Here is a 21,785-nt window from a genome sequence, read left to right on the forward strand (position 1 = left end):
ACAGCACCCTCAACCACCTCACAGTGATTGTTGTTGTTGTTTATTCGTTCAGTCGCTTCCGACTCTTCGTGACTTCATGGACCAGCCCACGCCAGAGCTTTCTGTCGGCCGTTGCCACCCCTAGCTCCCCCAAGGTCAAGTCTGTCACCTCCAGAATATCATCCATCCATCTTGCCCTTGGTCGGCCTCTCTTCCTTTTGCCTTCCACTTTCCCTAGCATCAGCCTCTTCTCCAGGGTATCCTGTCTTCTCATTATGCGGCCAAAGTACAGTTTTGCCTTTAATACCATTCCCTCAAGTGAGCAGTCTGGCTTTATTTCCTGGAGTATGGACTGGTTTGATCATGCAGTCCAAGGCACTCTCAGAATTTTCCTCCAACACCACAGTTCAACAGCATCTATCTTCCTTCGCTCAGCCTTCCTTATGGTCCAGCTCTCGCAGCCATAGGTTACTACGGGGATTAGGTAGTAATGTGATTAGGTAAGATCAAAGACACCACCAGCACACATTCAACATAAATTATAAAATGCCCTGAGAATGAGGCAGAACAATGGAGGCCTCCTTCCCCTCAATGCCCTAGAGTGATGCTAGGGCTATGCGACATTGTGGAGGCTTCAAAATGGCAGCCAGGCTGCCAACACAGTTGATGTAGTGCAAAAAGGAAGAAGCTGTTCTACAACCCTTGCCGATGGTTGGTGTAGTGCAAAAAGAAAGAAAAGAGAAATGCCATGGTGGATCAGACTCAGGGTCCATCTAGTCCAGCACTCTGTTCACCCATTGGCCAAGCAGCTGTCAGCCAGGGACCCACAAGCAGGACACAGGTGCGACAACACCCTTGTGGTTATGTGGGTGAAAGGCCTGTGCTACACGTTTGTACTGGATCCTAAAAACAGGCTGCTTTGGCTCTGTGGTAACTTTTCTTGGGGTGTTTTTGAGGTTGGTTTTATATTTTATGGGTTTCTTTTTAAAGACTTCTACCCATCTTTCAGGGTACACTGCCCTCACAAGGCGGCTTACAGTATTAGAAAAGCATGATTATAGAAATTACAATTAAACACATACACAGTGCAGCAGCAGTAGCTAATGATTTTTAAGCCCCAAATGAGGCCATATGTATGGGGAGGGAGCTAAAGGCCTATTTTACCCAGTTTTTATTATTCCTTTTCAACTTGGGTTTATTGTACAGTGCTGAGCATGTAACCTCTCTAGATAGAGAGCTCCAGTGCTCTGTTCTCGACCTATCCATTAAACATTAAACACATGGGACTTAAGCGGAAACATGCTTTAGATGGTGCTGTATATCCTCTACAATTCTGTGAGCTCCATCAGACGGGCAGAAATCACACTTCCCTACCGTGGCTTCTCTGCCTCGGCTTTCCTTGCTTGATACTTCATCTTTCAAAAGAGGAAGTAAACAATGTGCCCATGGCCCATTCAGTGGGCTGTTCTGATGGCGCTGCTTCTCCTGCACACAGTAGGAGAGAGCAGCACCTTCCGTTTTTAAAAAATATATCAGACTTATATCAGACTTTCTGCATGTTCTTTTGTAGCATGAGGAAGGCCAGATGGGGTGGGAGACGCATGGGAGGCAGACAGCGACGGCCTAATCTACACCAAGCAAGATATTCCACTATGAAAGCAGTACATAAAAGGCAGGAGCCACACTACTGCTTTACAGCGGTATTGAAATACACTGACAACTGTTGGGGCCCATTGACACATGCCATATACTAGTTTCATAAGTGCAATAAATAATTGCATTGCGTCCAGTTCTGGGCTCCACAATTCCAGAAGGATGCAGACAAGCTGGAGCGTGTTCATTTGTAGTATCAGCAATACTACAAATGAGAAGGATCTTGGAATTGTTGTAGATCACAAGCTGAATATGAGCCAACGGTGCGATATGGCTGCAAGAAAGGCAAATGCTATTTTGGGCTGCATTAATAGAAGTATAGCTTCCAAATCACGTGAGGTCCTGGTTGCTCTCTGTTCAGCCCTGGTTAGGCCTCATCTAGAGTATTGTGTCCAGTTCTGGGCTCCACAATTGAAGAAGGATGCAGAGAAGCTGGAGCGTGTTCAGAGAAGGGCAACAGGATGATCAGGGGTCTGGAAACAAAGCCCTATGAAGAGAGACTGAAAGAACTGGGCATGTTTAGCCTGGAGAAGAGGAGATTGAGGGGAGACATGATAGCACTCTTCAAAGACTTAAAAGGTTGTCACCCAGAGGAGGGCCAGGATCTCTTCTCCATCCTCCCAGAGTGCAGGACACAGAATAACGGGCTCAAGTTAAAGGAAGCCAGATTCCAGCTGGACATCAGGAAAAACTTCCTGACTGTTAGAGCAGTACGACAATGGAATCAGTTACCTAGGGAGGTTGTGGGCTCTCCCACACTAGAGGCCTTCAAGAGGCAGCTGGACAACCATCTGTCAGGGATGCTGTAGGATGGATTCCTGCATTGAGCAAGGGGAGTGTGGACTCGATGGCCTTGTAGGCCCCTTCCAACTCTGCTTTTCTATGATTCTATGAAATAAATAAATATATACCGCTTTCCTTGCGCAATACCCTGCTTGGTGTGGATTACGCCACCCTGAGAGGAGCCCACGGAAATCCGTGAGCGCACAGCAACAAGCGTGCAATAAAACGCTCGTCTCCTGAGGCTGAGATCCTATATAGCGCATCCATATCTTACTCAGGTGTAAGACAGCGGGAGTCGCTTCTAATTATGCATAGGATCAAGCCGTAAAGCATCGTTGGCAGGGATTATAGTTTTGGGAGACGGGGCAAACCAGACGACCCTTCCCCAGAAATCGAAGTCGGGAATCAGCAACGGCAGGAGAGATTTCTCCTCCTGCAGCCCGGGTTCGGAACGTTCCACGATGGAACGCGGAGACTCTGCCAGCGTTCGGGAGGAACGCTCGCCAGCCAATGAGAGAGCGTAGCCGGGCCGGCTGCGGTCAGGATTGGGGGGCGGGGCCGTGGGCCTCCTCCTCTTTTCCCCCCACGTGTCTTTCGCTTTGTATCTTCTGGCCGGTGGCCGCTCGGATCCGCTTTTCTTTCGGTTTCCTTTCTTGCCGGCCATTGGAGCCGGCCTGTGTCGGCAATGGCGGCTGCGGCGGAGGCTTCCCCTTCGTTGAGGGGCATGGAGGCAGATCAAGCAAGCCAAGAGGAGGAGGAGGAGGAAGAAGAAGAAGAAGAGGGCGAGGAGGAGGAGGAGGAGGAGGGCGATTGGCAGTACGATTCCACCTGGGAAGAGGAGGAGGAAGAGGAAGAGGAAGGAGGGCAGCCGGAGGGAGATCCGGGAAGCAAGGCTTCGGAGGCGGCTCCCCCAGCAGCGGGGACCGAAGAGGCTAAAAATCGAGAGAAGCAGAGCTGGTGGTTGCCCAGCCCCAAGTGGGCCTCCTTTAGCCAGGTGAGAATCCCGGCCTTGGGGCGAGGAAGGTAACCTCTGATCTCACCCAGAGAGCGAGGCACAACCCTCCTGGCGGTGGGGAGGGGGGGGGAGTCCTGTGTGCTTCGAACACTTCCATTTATTCCGAATTGCAGGAATCTGCATTCTCCCCCGCGCCCAGTATCTGTGTGATAACGGCTCGTAGTCCTGTGGCCCAGCGGATGTGTGTGTGTGTGTGTGTGTAAAGGGAGCCGCCGCCGCCGCCCTCCTCCCACGCCTTGTTTCCAAGATCAACAGTATTCGAGGGAAAAATAGAATGCAAAAAGCCCAGTGAAGGTTGACTCAGTGCAACACAGGTGCAGTTCCCCTCCTGCCGCCCCCCAGAATGGGGTCACACTGTGACAAGATCAATGGCATTTTAAAGGGTCTCCGGGACAATGGTTTCCCAAATATGCTCCCCAATGTGTGGGGAGAGGTTATAGAGTGCGAAGTTGCATTTAATATTCTAGGACTGGTGCCTTTTTATAAGAACAACATCAGTGGTCGTTCCCATTTTGCTATTGGGGAAGAAAAGGTAGTGATTTTGCTTGCGGCCCACTTAGCAAGTCCCTGGCTTAGGTGGCATCTGAACCCACTTTTCTCAAGGGCAAGCCTTGCACGCAGAAGCCTTTCGTTCAAACTGCAGGTGTGAGATAGTATTTTCAAATGCTCAAGCATGTGTTTATATTTTGGTATAATCTTGCATGTAGAAAACTAGTACCTCAGGAAGGAAGGTTCTGGTCTAGTCTTCTTATCACTATGCCATTTTTTCATAAATGGTGAGGTTTTTTCTCCCATGAAGGAGCATTCAAAACATTGTGCCCCCTCCCCCTGCAAAGTCTGAAGGGGTACAAAGGGGCCAAGATGGACTCTACCATGTGATTCAGCAGGACATGTAGGTAAGCCTGAAGTTCTAGGTCAAGGCCAATGTTGCTGTGAGGAGACTGACCATGTGATTCTTTTTATTTTACTTTTCAAAAACGCATTTACATCCTGCCTTTCTATTGAAATAATAAAATCTTTAAGGTAGCAAACAAAATAATTACACAACAGGCTAACGAGTTATAAACGGAATATGTAAGTATGTGTGTTTAACACAACAGTCAGTCAACAGTTTAAGAAGACAGCAACCTAATATATTAGAATCAGAGAATAGTAGAGTTGGAAGGGGCCTACAAGGCCATCAAGTCCAACCCCCTGCTCAAAGCAGGAATCCACCTTAAAGCATACCTGACAGGTGGTTGTCCAGCTGCCTTTTGAAGGCCTCTCGTGTGGGAGAGCCCACCACCTCCCTAGGTCACTGGTTCCATTGTCGTACTGCTCTAACAGTCAGGAAGTTTTTCCTGATGATAAGGCCGGAATCTGGCTTCCTGTAACTTGAGCCCGTTATTCCGTGTCCTGCACTCTGGGATGATACACCAGCAACCAAAAAACAAGCACCATGCACTAGGAAAGCTAGGCCTCAGTTGTCTTACAAGTGACAAGCAAAAATAGACTTCCCTTGGAAAACCATCAGTGGAAAAGGAAGCAGCAGCCAGGCACTGCTCCATCGCGCCTTGATCTGCATGAGACTATTAGAGGGAGAGGGAAAGGAAGCAGCTGCTGAACTTAGCAACTAAGAATCTAGTGCCTGTATTTGCTTCTTTTTTCCCCCTCCTCCCTCCCAATCCCCTTTTCCTTTTGTGTCGTGTTTTTTAGAGTGTAAGCCTGTGGGCAGGGACTGCCTTAAGAAATATTATTGTAAGCCGCCTTGAGACCCTTTTTGGCTAAAGGGCGGGATATAAATAATAATCTCCATGCTTTTTTAAGGCATGACTCCGCATGTGTGGGGAAGATTGAATTTCAGGTATTCTTATTCTGTTGCGTTAACATGAGAAGAACACTGCCAGATCAGACCAGGGGTCCATCTAATCTTGCATTCTGTTCACACTTACTGCCTCTGATGCTAGAGGTACCATATACCCATCAGAACTAGTAGCTATTGATGGCTTTCTTCTCCATGAATTTGTCTAACTCCCATTTAAAACCATCCAAAGTGGTGGCCATCACCACGTCTTCTGGTAAAGTTGTGTTCCAGTTAGAGAACTTCTGCTTTGTTTATAAATCTATTTTTGAATATACTCTTGCTTTCCTTTTTTTTTAAAAAAAAAATACACCTCTTCTAGAAGCCTTGTTTTGTTTTTGCATATATATTTGCCCTCAGACTATGTGATGGGCAGTATTTTCTCTCTTGTAGCATGTTAATTGAAATACAGTTTGGCTGCTTTATGATGCTTGTGGAAAGAGCTATTAAAAAAAATTGTAGGCAGCTGTGTCTATTAGGAAAAAGATCCACTGTAAGACAATAACTTTCATTAACACCAACACACAGCCTTATAAATAGACCAGTAGTCATAGGTGACAATTGTATGCAGGTGAGCATGGGATTCCGTGCAGGTGAGTGAGCGGGCTGTGAAGATGCTCTCCAGTATAGAAATGTGATGGCCAGGAAGGGTCTCCCAATAAATTGAAAAAAAAAAAACCCTGTTTTTTCTTCCCCATTCCCCCATCCCCAGAACAAATAAGTTCTTGAAAAAAGCAGTTAAATATATATTTCCCAGGTTCTCCCTGCCCCCCAGGCCTTCACATCACTAGCCCAGCATAAAGCGAGGTGGAGCTGAGGAGCCTTATGATGAAGGTGAAAGAAGAAAGTGCAAAAGCTGGGTTGCAGTTAAACCTCAAAAAAACCAAGATTATGGCAACCAGCTTGATTGATAACTGGCAAATAGAGGGAGAAAACGTGGAGGCAATGACAGACTTTATTTCTGGGCGCAAAGTTTACTGCAGACGCTGACTGCAGCCAGGAAATCAGAAGACGTTTACTTCTTGGGAGGAGAGCAATGACAAATCTTGATAAAATAGTTAAGAGCAGAGACACCACACTGACAACAAAGGTCCGCATAGTTAAAGCAATGGTATTCCCGGTAGTAACCTATGGCTGCGAGAGCTGGACCATAAGGAAAGCTGAGCGAAGGAAGATAGATGCTTTTGAACTGTGGTGTTGGAGGAAAATTCTGAGAGTGCCTTGGACTGCAAGAAGATCAAACCAGTCCATACTCCAGGAAATAAAGCCAGACTGCTCACTTGAGGGAATGGTATTAAAGGCAAAACTGAAGTACTTTGGCCACATAATGAGAAGACAGGATACCCTGGAGAAGAGGTTGATGCTAGGGAAAGTGGAAGGCAAAAGGAAGAGGGGCCGACCAAGGGCAAGATGGATGGATGATATTCTGGAGGTGACAGACTTGACCTTGGGGGAGCTAGGGGTGGCAACAGCCGACAGAAAGCTCTGGCGTGGGCTGGTCCATGAAGTCACGAAGAGTCGGAAACGACTGAACGAATAAACAACAACATGGTTTCTTTTGGGGTCTTATTTACAAGGCTGCTAGCTAAAGTATCACAAAATAGTAAATGAGTAAGCTTTTGAATTTTCCAGGACTCTTCACCATCAAAAAAGAGGTCTTGTTGACTCCCAGTTGTCCTCCAGAAGAACATATCACTCCCTGATATAAGACAGTTGGACTGATGTGTTTGGAATATATTTGTGAAAGCTTCACTTAAGAGTTGAGAATCAGCCATAATTTACTGGGCTCGAGTGACACAGCAAACAATGGCTTGCTGAGAACTTGGAAATAAGAATTGGAGTGTAGAAGGGAACGTGAGAATGCAAGACTCAGGCCTGTGATTGTGCACGCAGCATCAGTCCATGTTTTAGCATTAGTCTGAACCACATTGCTATATATCAGTCTTCACGTTTGTTGTATGGATCTAGGTACTTTTCCCCGGTTGGCCTGTTTCTGCAGCCTAGGGAAAAAGTGCTTCTCCTGTGTAAGAGAAAAGAAGCAAATACCTTGATTTAGTTCTGTTACGTAACACTGGAGAAACGAAAGTGAGACTTGATAGTAGCATAAACAAACCCAACATAGATTTCATTGAGTCATTAGCTGCAACCGGAATATGGCTGTGCCTGGTTAGAATGTCATTGGAATCAAACGGCAGAATTGCAGATATCAGATTACCCATGTGCTGGAGTTTGACATGCAGGCGTGACTTCTTTTTCCTTTAACGTAGAGAAGAAATCTTGTTTTAAAAAGGAGTTTTCAGATAGCACGTTTGAAGTGTTACTGTGCAGGAACAGTTTGGAACATCACACTGAACTGTGTGCATTTTGTCTTCCCAAGATATTGTTTCCACGCGTACAAGTTAGTGATAAATTGCGCATGCAGTAGTACTTTAAGACACAATCCTATGCGTGTTTAACTGGGAAAAAAATGCCCCAGCTGGGAATTGTAGAATTTTTTCCCCTGTGTAAACATGTATATGATTGGACCTTTAAAGTATTAATAAGCAAGCTTTGGCGTTCCATTGCTCTTTGATGAAGTTTTAAACTTTCAGGACAGTTGTAAACTTTCAGGATAAGATAATCTGGGTAATGAGTGGCAAGTCTCTATAAACAGCCAGAAATATGAATGACCAGACAGTATTTTATGCTCTTGGCCAGTTGCCAGAATTGGTAAATGCAAAGCCAGAAAAAAGTAATTTGTTATTATGCAATAAGAGAGTCGCCTTCCCTGGAAACCATTGTACTTTCTTCTGTATTTGTCCATTGTTTTAAGCAATCATTATTTCCATGCTATTCAGTACACTGTTTAATTACGGATTTCTTGCTTAGATTTTTAACAGGTTCCTGTTTCAAAATATTCCCAAAGTTGTAACAAGTATTACCACTGAGATAACTTACCTTCTGGTACGTTTTCAGTCTTACATTTCTATGATCACTTAACATAGCTCCAAGTAAATAAAACCTAGCTGAAACAAATAAAGAGGGTTTAGTCAGTGAAATGTGTGGATTCTGATTGTTAATATCAGAGGCTGGGATGTTTCTAAAATTCGTTAAAATGTGTGTTTTGTCTTCATGAGAGGCAAAGGCAAAACTTTTCCTTGATGTTTAGAAGATATCAGGTAGAAGGGAAAATAATTTTGTGAGCGCTCTCTTTCTCGAGGTGGGCTATGAATTTTAATGATTTTCCAGACCCAGAGGGTCAACTTTGAGCTTTGAGGAAACTGAGCTTAAATGCTTTTTTCAATTAACTGATAGGCTTAATAACTTGGATGTTTTAGCATGATCACATGAGCAGTTCCGTTAATGTGCATTTATTAGTTCTAGTGTCTCTTTTAACCACTTTTGCTATGAATTGGGAAGTCCCTGGTTTAAAAACTCACATCTAACACGAGCTCGTTGGGTGGTCTTGGACAATCCACTTCTTTCTCAACCTCGGGGTCTTATCTGCAATATGAAGACAAAAATTCTGACCTACCTTACAGGGCTGCCTGTAAGAATCACAACAATAATGTTTGTGAGTCAATGAGTTGGTTATTTTGCGGGTGCTTCCCCGAAGTAACCAACTGTGAGTTTCTTGTAAGCAACTGTGAGTGGATCATTAACCCACAGTGGCTGAGTTCGGACAACACGCTAATCAACGGTTGTTTCCCATGCTGTTCCTATTAGCCCCCCCCCCAGTTGATTAGCATGTCGTCCAAACTCAGCCAGTGTGCTGACTTAACTCGTCCCCCACCCATCCTCCTCTCAGTCCTCCCACTTGTATCCCATCATGTCTTGCTGCTGAAAATAGAGTTCTGCAAATTGAGTAGAGCAGCAGCCGGCACGTTGACTGCCCTTGCTTAACGACTCTCTGGCTGATTAAAATAAACCACAGTGCCCTCTACGTAACAAGATAACCAACTGTGATTTAAATAGCCCACTCTGCATATTGTTGGTTTATTTGCATGGGCAAAATAACCCACCATGGGTTAAAATAAATCCTGGGACACATCACGATAACCGACTGTGGGTAAATAGCCCACCATGGATTGTTTAACCCATCGTAGGTTATCGTGTCATCCAAACCCAGTCAGGATCAGCACCCTAACAGTGCTGTATGGAAAAGGGAGGAGGGAAAAGGATATAGATATCTCTTAAAATGAGGAGGAATACCTTACTTTCTGGACACAGTGATCGTGCAAACTTTATTGGGATAGGGGCCTCCTCTTTCCTTTCCTAGGGTGCTTTTACCCTAGAGAGGGGATATATATAAAGCACCTGCTTAGCATGCAGAAAGCCCCAAGTTCAATCCATGGCATTTTAGGTAGGCCTAGGAAAGAATCATGCCTGAAATCCTAGAGAGCAGCTGCCAGTCAGTGTCAGCAATACTGTGCTTGATGGACCAAAGTTTTGACTCAGTATATGGGAGTGTCCTGGATACCGACCACAAAGTATGGAAGTATCATTAGACGACTTTATCGAAATAATAATTGAGGGCATGGTGAGTGCTGGAAAACCACTTGGCCTTGATGCTTTCAGGGATTCAGCAGCCCATGACGAGCAACTGTGGTTCAGGCACCACCATCCACAGAACTGCTACTTCCTACTTGCTGCGGCTTACCTAAATATATTTGAATGTAATCCTATGGTATGGTGAAATCTGCATACAACCGGAGCAGGGGGTCGATGTGCAAAGAGAGATGAATATGAGTCAGCGTGGTGCTGTGGCTGCAAAGATGCACTTTTAGATTGCGTCAGGAGAAATATAGTTTCAAAACCACAGGAAGTAATAGCTCCCCTCTGCACTGGTCAGTCCTCACTTCAAATACTGTGTCCATTTCTGGTCACCATACTTTAAGAAGGATTTAGATAAACTGGAACAAGTTCAGAGAAGGGCAACAAAGATGATCAGGGGACTAGAAACTTAAGTTCTGCGAGGAAAAATGGAAGGAACTGGGTATGTTTAGCCTTGAGAAAAGAAGACTGAGGGGGGACATGATAGCACTCTTTAAGTACCTAAAGGCTTATCACACAGAAGAGGGTCCCAGCCCATTCTCTATTGAATATTGTAGTACATGGGATAATGGGCTTAAGATACAGGAAGGCAGTTTTTGGCTGAACATCAGGAAAAATGTCCTAAGGTCAGAGCAGTCAGACAATGGAACCGCCTAAGGTGGTGGTGGGCCCTCAGTCACTGGAGGTATTCAAGCAAAGACTGGACAGCCACCTGCCAGGGATGCTTTAACCTAGATTCCTGTACCAGCATAGGGTTTGACCTGATGGCCTAAATGACCCCTTCCAACTCTGTGATTCTATAAACTGTCAAGTGTGCCAACGTTCACCCACCCACCTGGCAACTGAGCATTAAGGTCAAGCCATGCTCTTGTCAGGATCAGGCCCGGTTTCCCTGGTGTATATCCAAAAGCAGACTTGGAGCCTGAAGAAGTAAACCAGCTAAGACAGGAAACGGGGAAGGAACTTAGAATCATAGAATAGTAGAGTTGGAAGGGGCCTATAAGGCCATCGAGCTCAGTGCAGGAATCCATCCTAAAGCATCCCTGACAGATGGTTGTCCAGCTGCCTCTTTAAGGCCTCTAGTGTGGGAGAGCCCACCACCTCCCTAGGTAACTGGTTCCATTGTACTGCTCTAACAGTCAGGAAGTTTTTCCTGATGTCCAGCTGGAATCTGGCTTCCTGTAACTTGAGCCCATTATTCCGTGTCATGCACCCTAACCCTTTTCCCCATGTGCTTTGCTTTCGGTAGAAAATAATAAAACTATTGAATGCCGAGAAGAGATCCTGGCCCTCCTGGCCCAAGACTCTCCAGGAATCAAGGAGGAATCTTCCCAGGAGCTTATTGAACTGGAGCCTCAGGCTCAGAGATCATCCTCCCCGCCCCTGGGAACTCAATCTTTGTCACAGGGGGAGGTAACATCAGAATTGACAGATCCCAGAGTCTGCTGCAGGCGAAGTTGAGAGGAGGTGGGAAGCAGTCCACTAGGTTAGCCACTCGCCAGAGGTTACAATTTGAAGACCCCCCCTGAAGGAGGGGTCTAGTAAAAGTCTGTCGGGCACTGCGGGGCGAAGACTGTCCACTTAGTTGACAGGCAACTGCCTTGCTTCGTTAGGCTAATTAAGCTTTGAGGATAGCTCCTAGCATTCACACTCCCTCTAGGTGTGAAGAGATGTCTCTTTACTGCATAAAGCTTTTGTGGATTGCGCAGCAGGCCAATTTATTGTCTCGTATCTCGCCGGGAGGGCTTGGAATCAGAACAGTTCTCCAAAGACTGGCTACCCAAATTCTCTTCAAGCAAGACGCATGCATGTGTTCAGTGAATGCGTGAGCAGGGCCGTACCAACTAGCTACACCCTCATTGTTGGGGCGGACCCTGGTGCCCACATGGTGATGAGTTGAACACATGAAAAGGGCCTCTCTATTCACTGAGTTGCATGCACAAAAGGCCCCTCTCACGAGCGCCGTGGCAAGGGCAGAGTTGTCCCCCTCTCTGTGCAAACACACAAGTACATCTGCAAAGGTTTTCTCAACTTCTCAGCTTTCACAGCCAAGAATATGGGAGGACCGCATTTTTCTTTGTGCTCATGTGAATTTGTTTTGGTTAAGGATTTAGACCTTTCTGTGGCCCCCTGCCCTTTTTGACACTTGTCTCCTTCTCTCTTCTAGAGCCCATACAGACGCAACTGGACGGCTGCAAAAGATATGCAGAAATATAGGCAGCATTATCCGGTATGGGTCGGGTGAACTTTGTTCTTAACAGAGACTGTTAGCTGATGCAGTTTATTCCTGCAGTGAGCAGGGGGTTGGACTTGATGGCCTTATAGGCCCGTTCCAACTCTACTATTCTATTATTCCATAGAATTCCTTGTTCTATGTATATCAGTCTTGTAAATACCGCCCCCACACACACATACACAATTATTAGGGATGTGCACGGACCCCCCCGATCCTCTTCACGCCCGATCCGCAAATTGTGGATCAGGCCCGCTCTGCCCTGCCTCGATCCGCCTATGGTCCGCTCCGCTCCGCTGCGGAGCTCCGGCTCAGCGGCAGGGAGTGGCACCAGGTAAGGCCCTCCTCCCCCTTACCTTTGTCCGTCCCGGCCCATCCCAGCTTCACTAGAGCCCACAGCTCAACCAGGAAATGTAGGCCCCGATTGCGGCCTACACTTCTTGGTTGAGCTGCGGGCTCTAGTGAAGGTGGCGACAAGCCGCGACGGACGCAGGTAAGACCCCCTTCCCCCTTACCTGGCTCTGCCACCATCGCCGCACGGGCGGCTACAGCTGCAGGGCCAGGTAAACCCCCCTCCCTCCTCCCCCTTACCTGCGTCCGTCCACGGACCCATGGCTGCTTCAACTCAGCCTGAGGACTCAGTTGAAGCAGCCATGGGACCGCGGGCGGATGCAGGTAAAAACCCCTTACCTGGCTCTGCCACCGTCTCCGCATGGGCGGCAGCGGCAGGGCCAAGTAAACCCCCCTTACCTTTTTTGCAGAGCTCCGGATCGAGGCGAAGGATCCACCTTCACCTTGATACGCTCCGCTGCTCCCCTGATCCTCTTCGCTCCGCCTTAAGGGGAGGCGAAGCCCCCCCCCCGATCCGCTTCTGCTTCTCCAGTCCGAGGAGAAGCGGAGCACATCCCTAACAATTATTAGCCTTCCCCAGCCTGGGGCACTTCCGATGTGTTAGACTACATCTCCCAGAATCCCCCAGCCCTAAACACCTTTTAGCAAGCCAGCCAAGAGGCTTTGTAGCCTATGTTTCCACGCTGGACATGGAGGAAGGGAGGCCTCTTCCTCCATGGCCAACATGGAAATGCAATAACCCTGTTCAGACGACACGTGGTGGTTAAGCATTTTGAATTAAATATTATGGCTTAGCATGTCGTGTGAACCATTCTTAACCCTGGTGGCTACATAAACGATGGTTTAAACACGCTCACTAACCGTTTTGCTGCAAAAGGGTTCTTGGCCTAGCCATGGCTTAGTGCATTGTGTGAATGGACCCAGTGGGTTGGAGGAGGAGGAGGAGTTAGAGGGAAGGCGTGCCTGCCCTCTTCCTCCTCTGCCAGCCCTCACTTACATGGAAATCCTTTGTCGCCTGTGGCAGCCAGGCAGGCTTTTAATACAAGGCTGGTCTACATGATAAACCAGTTTCCTGCTTGACAGCTTTCAGCCTGCAAGCTAGGCATAAAGGCCAAAGTTAGGAAAGAAACTGTTAACATGTCAACCTGGGTCTGATACCCTAGAGGATGCAAGTTGCTTTCTCTTTGTGATTTGGCTTACTTTCTCGAGCTATCTTCCCCAAAGTGTCCCTTGGGGGAATGGAGTGGCAAGACCCATCCCTTTAGGGGCTACAGGGTTGCACCAGTTTAGGGAACGTGCAGTTTTCTCCTCACTCGGACGGGGCAGGCACAAAAATCCCACATTCATGATTTTAAGTTTGCTTGTAGGCTTTGCTGTTATTCAGCTAAAGACTGTTCCAACCCATACTAGTCCATTTGCTAGTTTTTATGATCAAGGTCCAAGAGGTCGTGCTTTCTGTGGCTTTGTGTACCTTTCTCTTTAGAGAAGGAGATAAATTAATCCCGTCCCTCCTAAGTGGTGGTGGCCAAACCGATAATGACCAGGCCTGAGTTGGGTTCTCACCTACTTGTGGGTCTAGACTCGCCAGCCGAAGCCCAGTGGGCTGGTGGTGACTATTCTAACTCTGCAATTGTTTGATATTTCTAAATGTATTTATATGCTGCTATTTAGCCCTAAAAATCCCTCCCAGCAGCTTACAAGTTATAATACCAGCAACAGCCACAGCTCAATTAAATGTAGAGAGAAGACATTTAAATCCAAATTAAAAGCTAGGCCATGGGGAGGGAGAGTATTGACAGTTTGGCCAAAGCTTGAGGGAGAGGGGCAACCGTATGTCTTTCTAGAGCGGGAGTTGTGCAACCTGGGTGCCACGACAGGGAAGGCCCTGCCTCATGTGGTAACCACCCAACCTGCTGGGAATGGTCGGACCCACAACAAGGGCATTGGAGTTGAGCACAGCAGGATGGTTTGGGTGGAGCTGTGCCTTCAGTCATCCTGGTCCCAAACTCTATAGGCAAAGAGTAGCGCTTTTAACTGGACCTCATTATTAATGGAGCTGCCTTTTCAGAAAGCAATTTCTGCTGTTCACTGATGCCTCTCTCTCTCTCTCTCTCTCTCTCTCTCTCTCTCTCTCTCCGCTTCAGGGTTTGGAAGAAACTGAAATCAAAGAGGAGGAAATGTGGAATCTGAGCTTTTACAAAAACGAGATTCATTTCTTGCCTCGTGGTACGGCTTTCGATATTGTTTTGTTTTCAAAGGGAAGCAGTAGCTGTCAAGATTGGTTTCCACCACCGGCCCTTGACATGGGATTAAATTGCATTTGGTTAGAAAGTGTTTTCCTTTTTCTAACCAGACACAAAACGACTTGCAGGAACTAACCTCTACAAAGGCTGCCTGTCTCTCTCCCGACAGAAATACCTCAAGGCCTCTACGGCCCCTATAGTTATTTTCCCCTGGGAGGCAAAATTAAACTGCACAGGGAAGCCATTGTATTCGGATGCTGCAAGGAATAGGATTAATTCTCGTTTCCTGGGCCCAAAGATCTCTTTCTCTCTTTCATGTGTGTATACAGTAGTGGCCAAAATTATGGCCTATTTCTGGGGGGGGGGGGGACTCATTTCCCCCAAATTTTTTCAGTTTTTTTCCCGGGCCTTCATATCTCTATGTTCTGTTGAATATTTGATCTGTTTGGCTTGACCATACCTTTTCAGGCCTCTATAAAAAGACCCTCAAGAGGGAGAGAGGGAGGGTGTGTGTGTGAGAGAGTGAGAGAGAGAGAGAGATTATATGTAATGTATACAAACTTTCACATAACTACACATGTTTTGTCTGTAAGCACTCATATGCCCGCAGACATCTCTTGGTACCCGCCAGGCTCTCTACTCCTCCTGGCTTTTATTTTCACCGGGAGGCTGGCGTTGCCCTGTGGCGCCATCTTTATTTCGGTTTCCAAAGAGCGGCATTGTATTTTGGCCTCTGCCTTGTATTTAGGTTCTTTGTTACTTTTCTTCGCAATGAGCGTTTGTGACCAGCCATGGCCACTATGGCGGCCATTTTATTTTCTCCCCCTCCCCATTGAAGCCATTTTGTGAAAGCACCCGCAACACTAAGACAAAATCCAGATACACCCAAGGGCCAAAAATGCTTTGGGACTTCCGCAATAGAGTAAGCAAGAGGTTAAGAGCACAGAAGATTCATGTCTCTTGTACCTGTTAGTCAAAGATAATTTAGAACTCTCCTCCTTGCTTTCATTTTGTTACACGACTTGGGACCACAATACCTGACGGAACGCTTCTCCCAACATGAACCTACCCGTACACTGCGCTCAACATCCAAGGTCCTCCTCCGGGTGCCTACTCTGAGGGAAGCTCGGAGGATGGCAACAAGAGATAGGGCCTTTCCTGTGGTGGCCCCCCAATTGTGGAACAATCTCCCTGACGAGGCCCAACTGGCGCCGATATTGCTTTCTTTTTGGCACCAGGTCAAGACTTTTCTCCCAGGCATTTAGCAATATGTAATTAGCATGGGTTTGTTTTTGTATGTTTTTGTGGTTTTAAATTGTATGTTTTTGTGATTTAATTTTTTTGTATATTTTAAGTCTTTTTATCGTATGTAAACAGCCCAGAGAGCCTCGGCTATGGGGCGGTATACAGATGATGATGATGATGATGATGATGATGATGATGATGGTGATGATGATAGGATCAGGATTTTTCAAACAGTACTTCCTTACTGTAGAGCAAAGGGTGGGCAACTCATGGCCCTACAGACAATGTTGGACAGCAACTTCCATCAACAGGCAACATTGGTTGTGGTGGCTAGAGCTACTCAAGAGTTACAATCCAACAACATCTGGAGATCCACACTCCTGGTGTTGAGCATTCAGTCCTCAGTGAGACAAGTTCAGGTCCACAAAAAGCTAGATGTTCTGTGCTCAATAAATGAAGCAAATTTCCATAGATTTGCTTATTTTGCATAATGCTACTTTTGTGTAGCATGATGCCAGGTGTGGAAGAACACGACTGAGCACTTGAAGCTTGGAACTGAAGTTTTGTTTGTGTTTGGAATCGGGCACTGTCACTGTGTTCAAGCTCTTTTTCCATTGGCCTATGGGCTAGAAACTTGGGTTTCTGTTCTGTTTTTCTTAATTGAGGAGCTGAGCTTAAATTGCATAGCATGATTTCAAGATCACTTACAAACCAAATCTAGTCCACAAACTGGGAAAACAAGGGTTCTAATCCTCTCCCCGCTGCTGTTCGAACTAAAACAAAATTAATAGGGGTAATTTTGATTGGTAGTGGTCACTCCAGTGAGCTTTGCAAAGCTGTTCAGCTTTCCAAAATCAGTGGAAAAGGAAGGGGCGCAAAGCCGCCTTCTCTGCTGCCTCAGTTGGGAAAAATTTGGAGTAAGCCAGAAAGTTGGGGACCAGCTCTGATCAGTAGGAGAAATTGAGATTCTGGGAATAGATAGCATCTTCTGAGATTTGTATGTGCTCATGTACATGCCATTTATTGCATGTATCTTGCCTGTTGGATTTATGGACCTGAATTTAGCTGCTAGGATTAAGAAGCTTTTGTTTTTATGTGAGATCACAACTTTCCTGCAGACAGGAGAATTGATATGCATACTTATCGCCCAAGGTCATCACCTGAAAAGCTTGCCATTTTCAAGCATATCCTGCCATGAATGTGTGAATCTTTCTATCCATCCATCAATAACTTTGTTCCATTTCTTCTAGGCCTCTATATTGAAGACCTCCTTGAGATGTGGCAGAATGACTATGCAACTCTGGAGGAAAACCATTCATATATTCAGTGGTAAACCGCCTACATCACCTTTTCTAAGGGTACATGGGAAGATGCTTGGGCTGCCGGAGACTCTCCAAAACCTGAGCCAGACCATCTTCCCAAGAAGCTGTAATCCACTTTGTTTTGATAGGCCTGTAATGAAAAATGAGGTTATCTTTAGTTGTATTCTTTTACTGGTCAAATCCAACTTGCATTCTAAAAAACAACAGACATGTCCCTGGCTACCATTGTAAGCCCAATCATTTAATTATTCTTCCATTTATTAACATCTCTGTACTACACAAGAGCCGAAGCTCTCTGGGTGGTTTACAAAGATTAAAAACCATTAAAAATAATATTTAAAAAATCCAACTAAATGTAATAAGGGAGACCCCCTGTCTTGCTCCTGGCCTTACAGACCTGGTTGCTGCTGTGATCTCTACGGAATATATACTTTAGGATAGGAGCGGGGACTTTTTTCTGCCAAGGGTCAGTTCCTTAAATGGTCATCTGTTGGGGACTGCACTCCAGCAGTGGGCAGGACTAAAGCCAGCAGTGGGTGTGGCCAGACCCAAAATTGGTTGGGGCCAACCCTCGCCCGCTCTTTCTCTTTCCAGCAGGCTTCCAGGGGCAGGAGAGATGACTTACCAGAGATCTGACCTGATTGATTACAGAAGGCGGTTGGAATAAGGTTTAGAATCATAGAATAGTAGAGCTGGAAGATCTACTAGATCTACTAGATCCTCCAGTTGACCCTATGGCCATCCAGTCCAGCTCAATGCAGGAATCCACCTTAAAGCATCCCTGACAGACGGTTGTCCAGTCCAGCTGCATCTTGAATGCCTCTAGTGTGGGAGAGGCCACGACCTCCCTAGGTCACTGGTTCCATTGTCGTACTTCTCTAACAGTCATGAAGCTTTTCCTGATGTGCAGCCAGAATCTAGCTTCCTGTAACTTGAGCCCATTATTCCGTGTCCTGCACTCTGGGAGGATCAAGAAGAGATCCTGGCCTTCCTCTGTGTGACAACCTTTCAAGTACTTGAGGGGTGCTGTCATGTCTCCCCTCAGTCTTCTCTTCTCCAAGCTAAAGATGCCCAATTGTTTCAGTCTCTCATTATAGGGCTTTGTTTCAAGTGCTGCCTGCTACTTCAAAAAGTTTGTGTGGGCCTCCATGGTGAGGCAAATCTCAGGTTATGAGTTCTGGCCATTAGATGTTAATTTATATATTATATTAATATATTATTAACTGTCTTTGAGATATAGTGGGGCATCAATATAAATCAGTTGACCTATTTTCGGACTTCTCTAACATTGCCTCGGGTCTGTCTACGAAAATTTAAAATTTCTATGCAACGTGGAAGAACCCTGAGTAACTTCTGCCACCCTGTGCCAAACATGTGGTACTTGTCCAGCTGACCCTTGACAATCTCTGCTACTCGCCCTGAACCAGAGGAATTGGCTGGGCTATATGTTTAGCAAAGCCAGCCTTTGCCAACTTGGTGCCCACCAGATGTTTGGGGACTACCATTCCCATAACTCCTGTCCATTGGCTAGAGCTGGTGGGAAATGTAGTCCAAAACAACTGGGTAGCACCAGGTTTGGAGAAGCCAAGCTAAACAGTCCAGGCTTCCATCTGTCCTCGGGGTAAATGCTTTCCAAACTTTTAAGTCTTGCTCTTTTTGTAGTGCCAACTTGCTTTAAGCAGACCTCCTTTCTCCGCTGCATTTTGTTTGACAGGCAAATGTCCCTTCCTTCCTTCTAGGCTGTTCCCTTTGCGTGAGCAGGGGATGAACTGGCGTGCAAGGCTCCTGACATGCCAGGAAATAGAGGTAGGAGGATTCTTTCGCTCCTTGAAAATGGACTTTAAAAGACCGCTCCTTCCCCTAGGTTTATATTACTCTGTTCTCTTTCCCGTTCCTCTATGAAATGAGAACTCCTCTGGCTGTGAGAGTTTGGTTGTGGTGCCTGCTTGGGGCCCACGTCCCTACAGAAGGGTGAATTAGCCTGGGTCCCCCATCCCTCCCCCCTCCAAAGCACTGACCGCAGAAAGTGTTTTGAAAGCTGACAAGCTGCGTCGGCTGACTGGCTTGGGGTCGTAGTTGGATCAGGGCAGCAGCACTGGTGGAAGGAAGGTGACGCCTGTTTCCCTCTTCCATGCCGTGTCTCTTTTGGGCATTTTAGGCCTTCAAGAAATCTAAGCAGGTCATGGATCGGTTTGTCCGGGCGTACAAGCTCATGCTGGGATTTTATGGAATCGAGCTGGCCGACGAGGAAACGGGAGAATTGAGGCGCGCGGAGAATTGGCGCGAGAGGTTTGAGAACCTCAACCGGTGAGTTGCGCCGTTGACAGGCTCTCTGGGACAATTCAGGAAAGGGGGGGGCAGGGGAAGGGGCCGTCTGCGGACTCCCGGATGGGTGAATTGGTTACCCCAGTTCTACTTAGTTCTTTTTCTCTCTCCCCCTCCAGATACAGCCATAATAATTTGCGGATCACTCGCATTTTGAAATGCTTGGGAGAGATGGGCTACGAACACTACCAAGTGCACTTGGTAAAGTTCTTCCTAAGACAGACCCTGGTTTGTCAGGAGCTCCCGAGGGTGCGGAGAAGCACCTTGGACTACTTCATGTTCACTGTCCGAAGCAAGGAGAGGCGGCGGGAGTTGGTGCACTTTGCGTGGCGACACTTCAAGCCGAAAAGGGAGTTTGTCTGGGGGCCTCGAAGGAAGCTCCGGAGATTCAAACTTCCGTCCCCAGAGGTCTTGAGCGACCGGGGGCTCGGAAGAGACCGAGAGCCTAGCAGGAAGGACGCTGGAGAAGCAGAGGAGAAAAACGAGACTGAGACGCCAAATCAAGTATGCCAGAGACTCGACGAAGAGCCTACAAAGGAAGGAGTTGGAGAAGGAGAAGAGGGGAAGGATGGAGCTGAGCTGCAAAACCAGACAGAGAGCATAATGGATAAGAATCCAAGCAGGCAGCCTGTATCCGAAGCTAGCTCCGAGCTGAGCGTTTCGTCCAATGACTCTGCACCAGATGAAGTTAGCAAGAGTGAACCTCTCTCCACTATAGAAGGTGATGGGTTGCAGGCTGGAGATGCTACAGAGCCCCAAGCGGGGCCGGCAAGCGAATGTAGGCCTTCAGAAAAGACACGCCAACCTAGCCCCCCGTCAACGGCAAACGGCAAAGTGGAGAAGGGCAGCGGTCAAGAAGATGCGGCAGTTTCGCTCCTTCAGTCGGAAAGAAAGGATGTCGCGGACGAGTGCGGGAGCGGAGCAGATGGCGAGGTTGGCAAGGAGTCCAAGAAGAGGAAGTTGAAAGTGGAGAAGTTGAGTGGGGAAAGCGCCGGGTTGTTGAAGAGCCCCAGCGACATTGAGAAGATCTCGGTCAATCTCGGAGAGGTTGTGATTGATCAGGAACACTTGGAGAAGGCAAAACCGCCGCTGCCCGAAGGAGGCGGCGGAGATGATCGAGGTGCAAAGGAGGCCGACTCCGTCGATGCGGTGGCGAAAAGGCGGAAAGTGGAGGCGAAGGCGCCGGAAGGCGGAGCCTCAAACTCGCCTGCCAAGGCGGGCGTTGAGGTGGCGCCCTCTGAGGGCCAAGTAGCAAATGACATCATCCCCACCAGTGAGAGGACAGATCGCGTCTGCGGAGATGGGATCGAAATAGCCGGCGAGGCTTCTGTACACGCCCTGACTGGGTGTACAGCGTCCAGTGTGGATTTACTGGCGAATTCCAAAACTAGCACTGAGCCTGGCTTTGCATTGGCCGGCGGCGGGCCAGACAAAACGAAGGAGCCAGAAATGGCCTCTGCGACGGAAGGCATGGGAGCTCCGCCCTGTGTGACCCTGCCAGCCAATGAGAGGGAGGTGGAGGGTAGCGCAGGAGAAAAAGAGGGGGGCACGGAAGGAGAGGTGGAGGATGCAGCAGATAGGAAGGAAGCGGCTAAAGTGGAGGAGAGCGCAGACACCGTAGCGAGGCCGGAAGGCGGAGAATAGCTGCGTCCCAAACAGTATGTAAGTGTCCCACTGGTCCTAAAGGCAGGTAATAGGGCATATCTTCTAGCAAACTGATCAGAACGGTTCTTTTCACTGTGTGTGTGAGTGTGTGTTTGCTTGGTTGGTTCCCCCCTCCCTGTTTTTTTTGGTGTGTTTTTTTGTATGACTGTTTATAAAGCCAAGACCCCAACGGGGTTACCTTAGCTAAGATGAAGGCTTCAAGATGAAGAACCCCCAGTTTAAGTTGGTGACTTGCATACCCGGGTTTTCTGAATTCTAACAGAATGTGTGTGTGTGTGTGTGTGTGTGTGTGTGTGTGTGCGCGTGTGTGCGCGTGCGTGCTTTTTAAATGATTTCAGACAGCTTTGGTTTTAAAGAGAGTTGGGGATGGGTTTTTTTTTTTAGCAGTTGAATACAATTTAAGCCACTTTGTGGGCGTATTTTTCAGTGTTTACTAGATGATCCAAAAGAAACTCTTTGTTAAATTAACTTTGTTTTTGTTAAATAAATGGCTTAACTTTTGGATGCAAAGCTTCCGGTCTCCTTTCTTCATCTTTGAACTGCGCATGGTTGAGAGAGGAAAGCCGGGGGGTGGGGGGTGGCTAAACAATCCTGCAGA

At 47.2% G+C, this 21,785-nt stretch overlaps 1 protein-coding gene across 2 annotated transcripts; it reads left to right on the plus strand.

Annotated features, from left to right (window-relative positions):
* Nucleotides 1–3,082: 3,082 nt before the first annotated feature.
* OGFR (opioid growth factor receptor) lies at nt 3,083–21,689 on the plus strand. 2 transcript variants are annotated; one of them, XM_063146934.1, is made up of 8 exons: nt 3,083–3,409; nt 8,139–8,213; nt 11,971–12,033; nt 14,532–14,613; nt 17,126–17,204; nt 18,937–19,003; nt 19,356–19,504; nt 19,642–21,689. In XM_063146934.1, the coding sequence occupies exons 1-8, from the start codon at nt 3,101–3,103 to the stop codon at nt 21,164–21,166; spliced, it is 2,349 nt and encodes a 782-aa protein (XP_063003004.1). In that variant the 5' UTR covers nt 3,083–3,100; the 3' UTR covers nt 21,167–21,689. The 2 variants fall into 2 exon arrangements, with proteins under 2 accessions (XP_063003004.1, XP_063003013.1); XM_063146943.1 differs by lacking the exon at nt 8,139–8,213.
* The last annotated feature ends 96 nt before the right edge of the window (nt 21,690–21,785 follow it).

The sequence above is a fragment of the Elgaria multicarinata genome, chromosome 1 (assembly GCF_023053635.1).
Source record: "Elgaria multicarinata webbii isolate HBS135686 ecotype San Diego chromosome 1, rElgMul1.1.pri, whole genome shotgun sequence".
Lineage (NCBI taxonomy): Eukaryota > Metazoa > Chordata > Lepidosauria > Squamata > Anguidae > Elgaria > Elgaria multicarinata.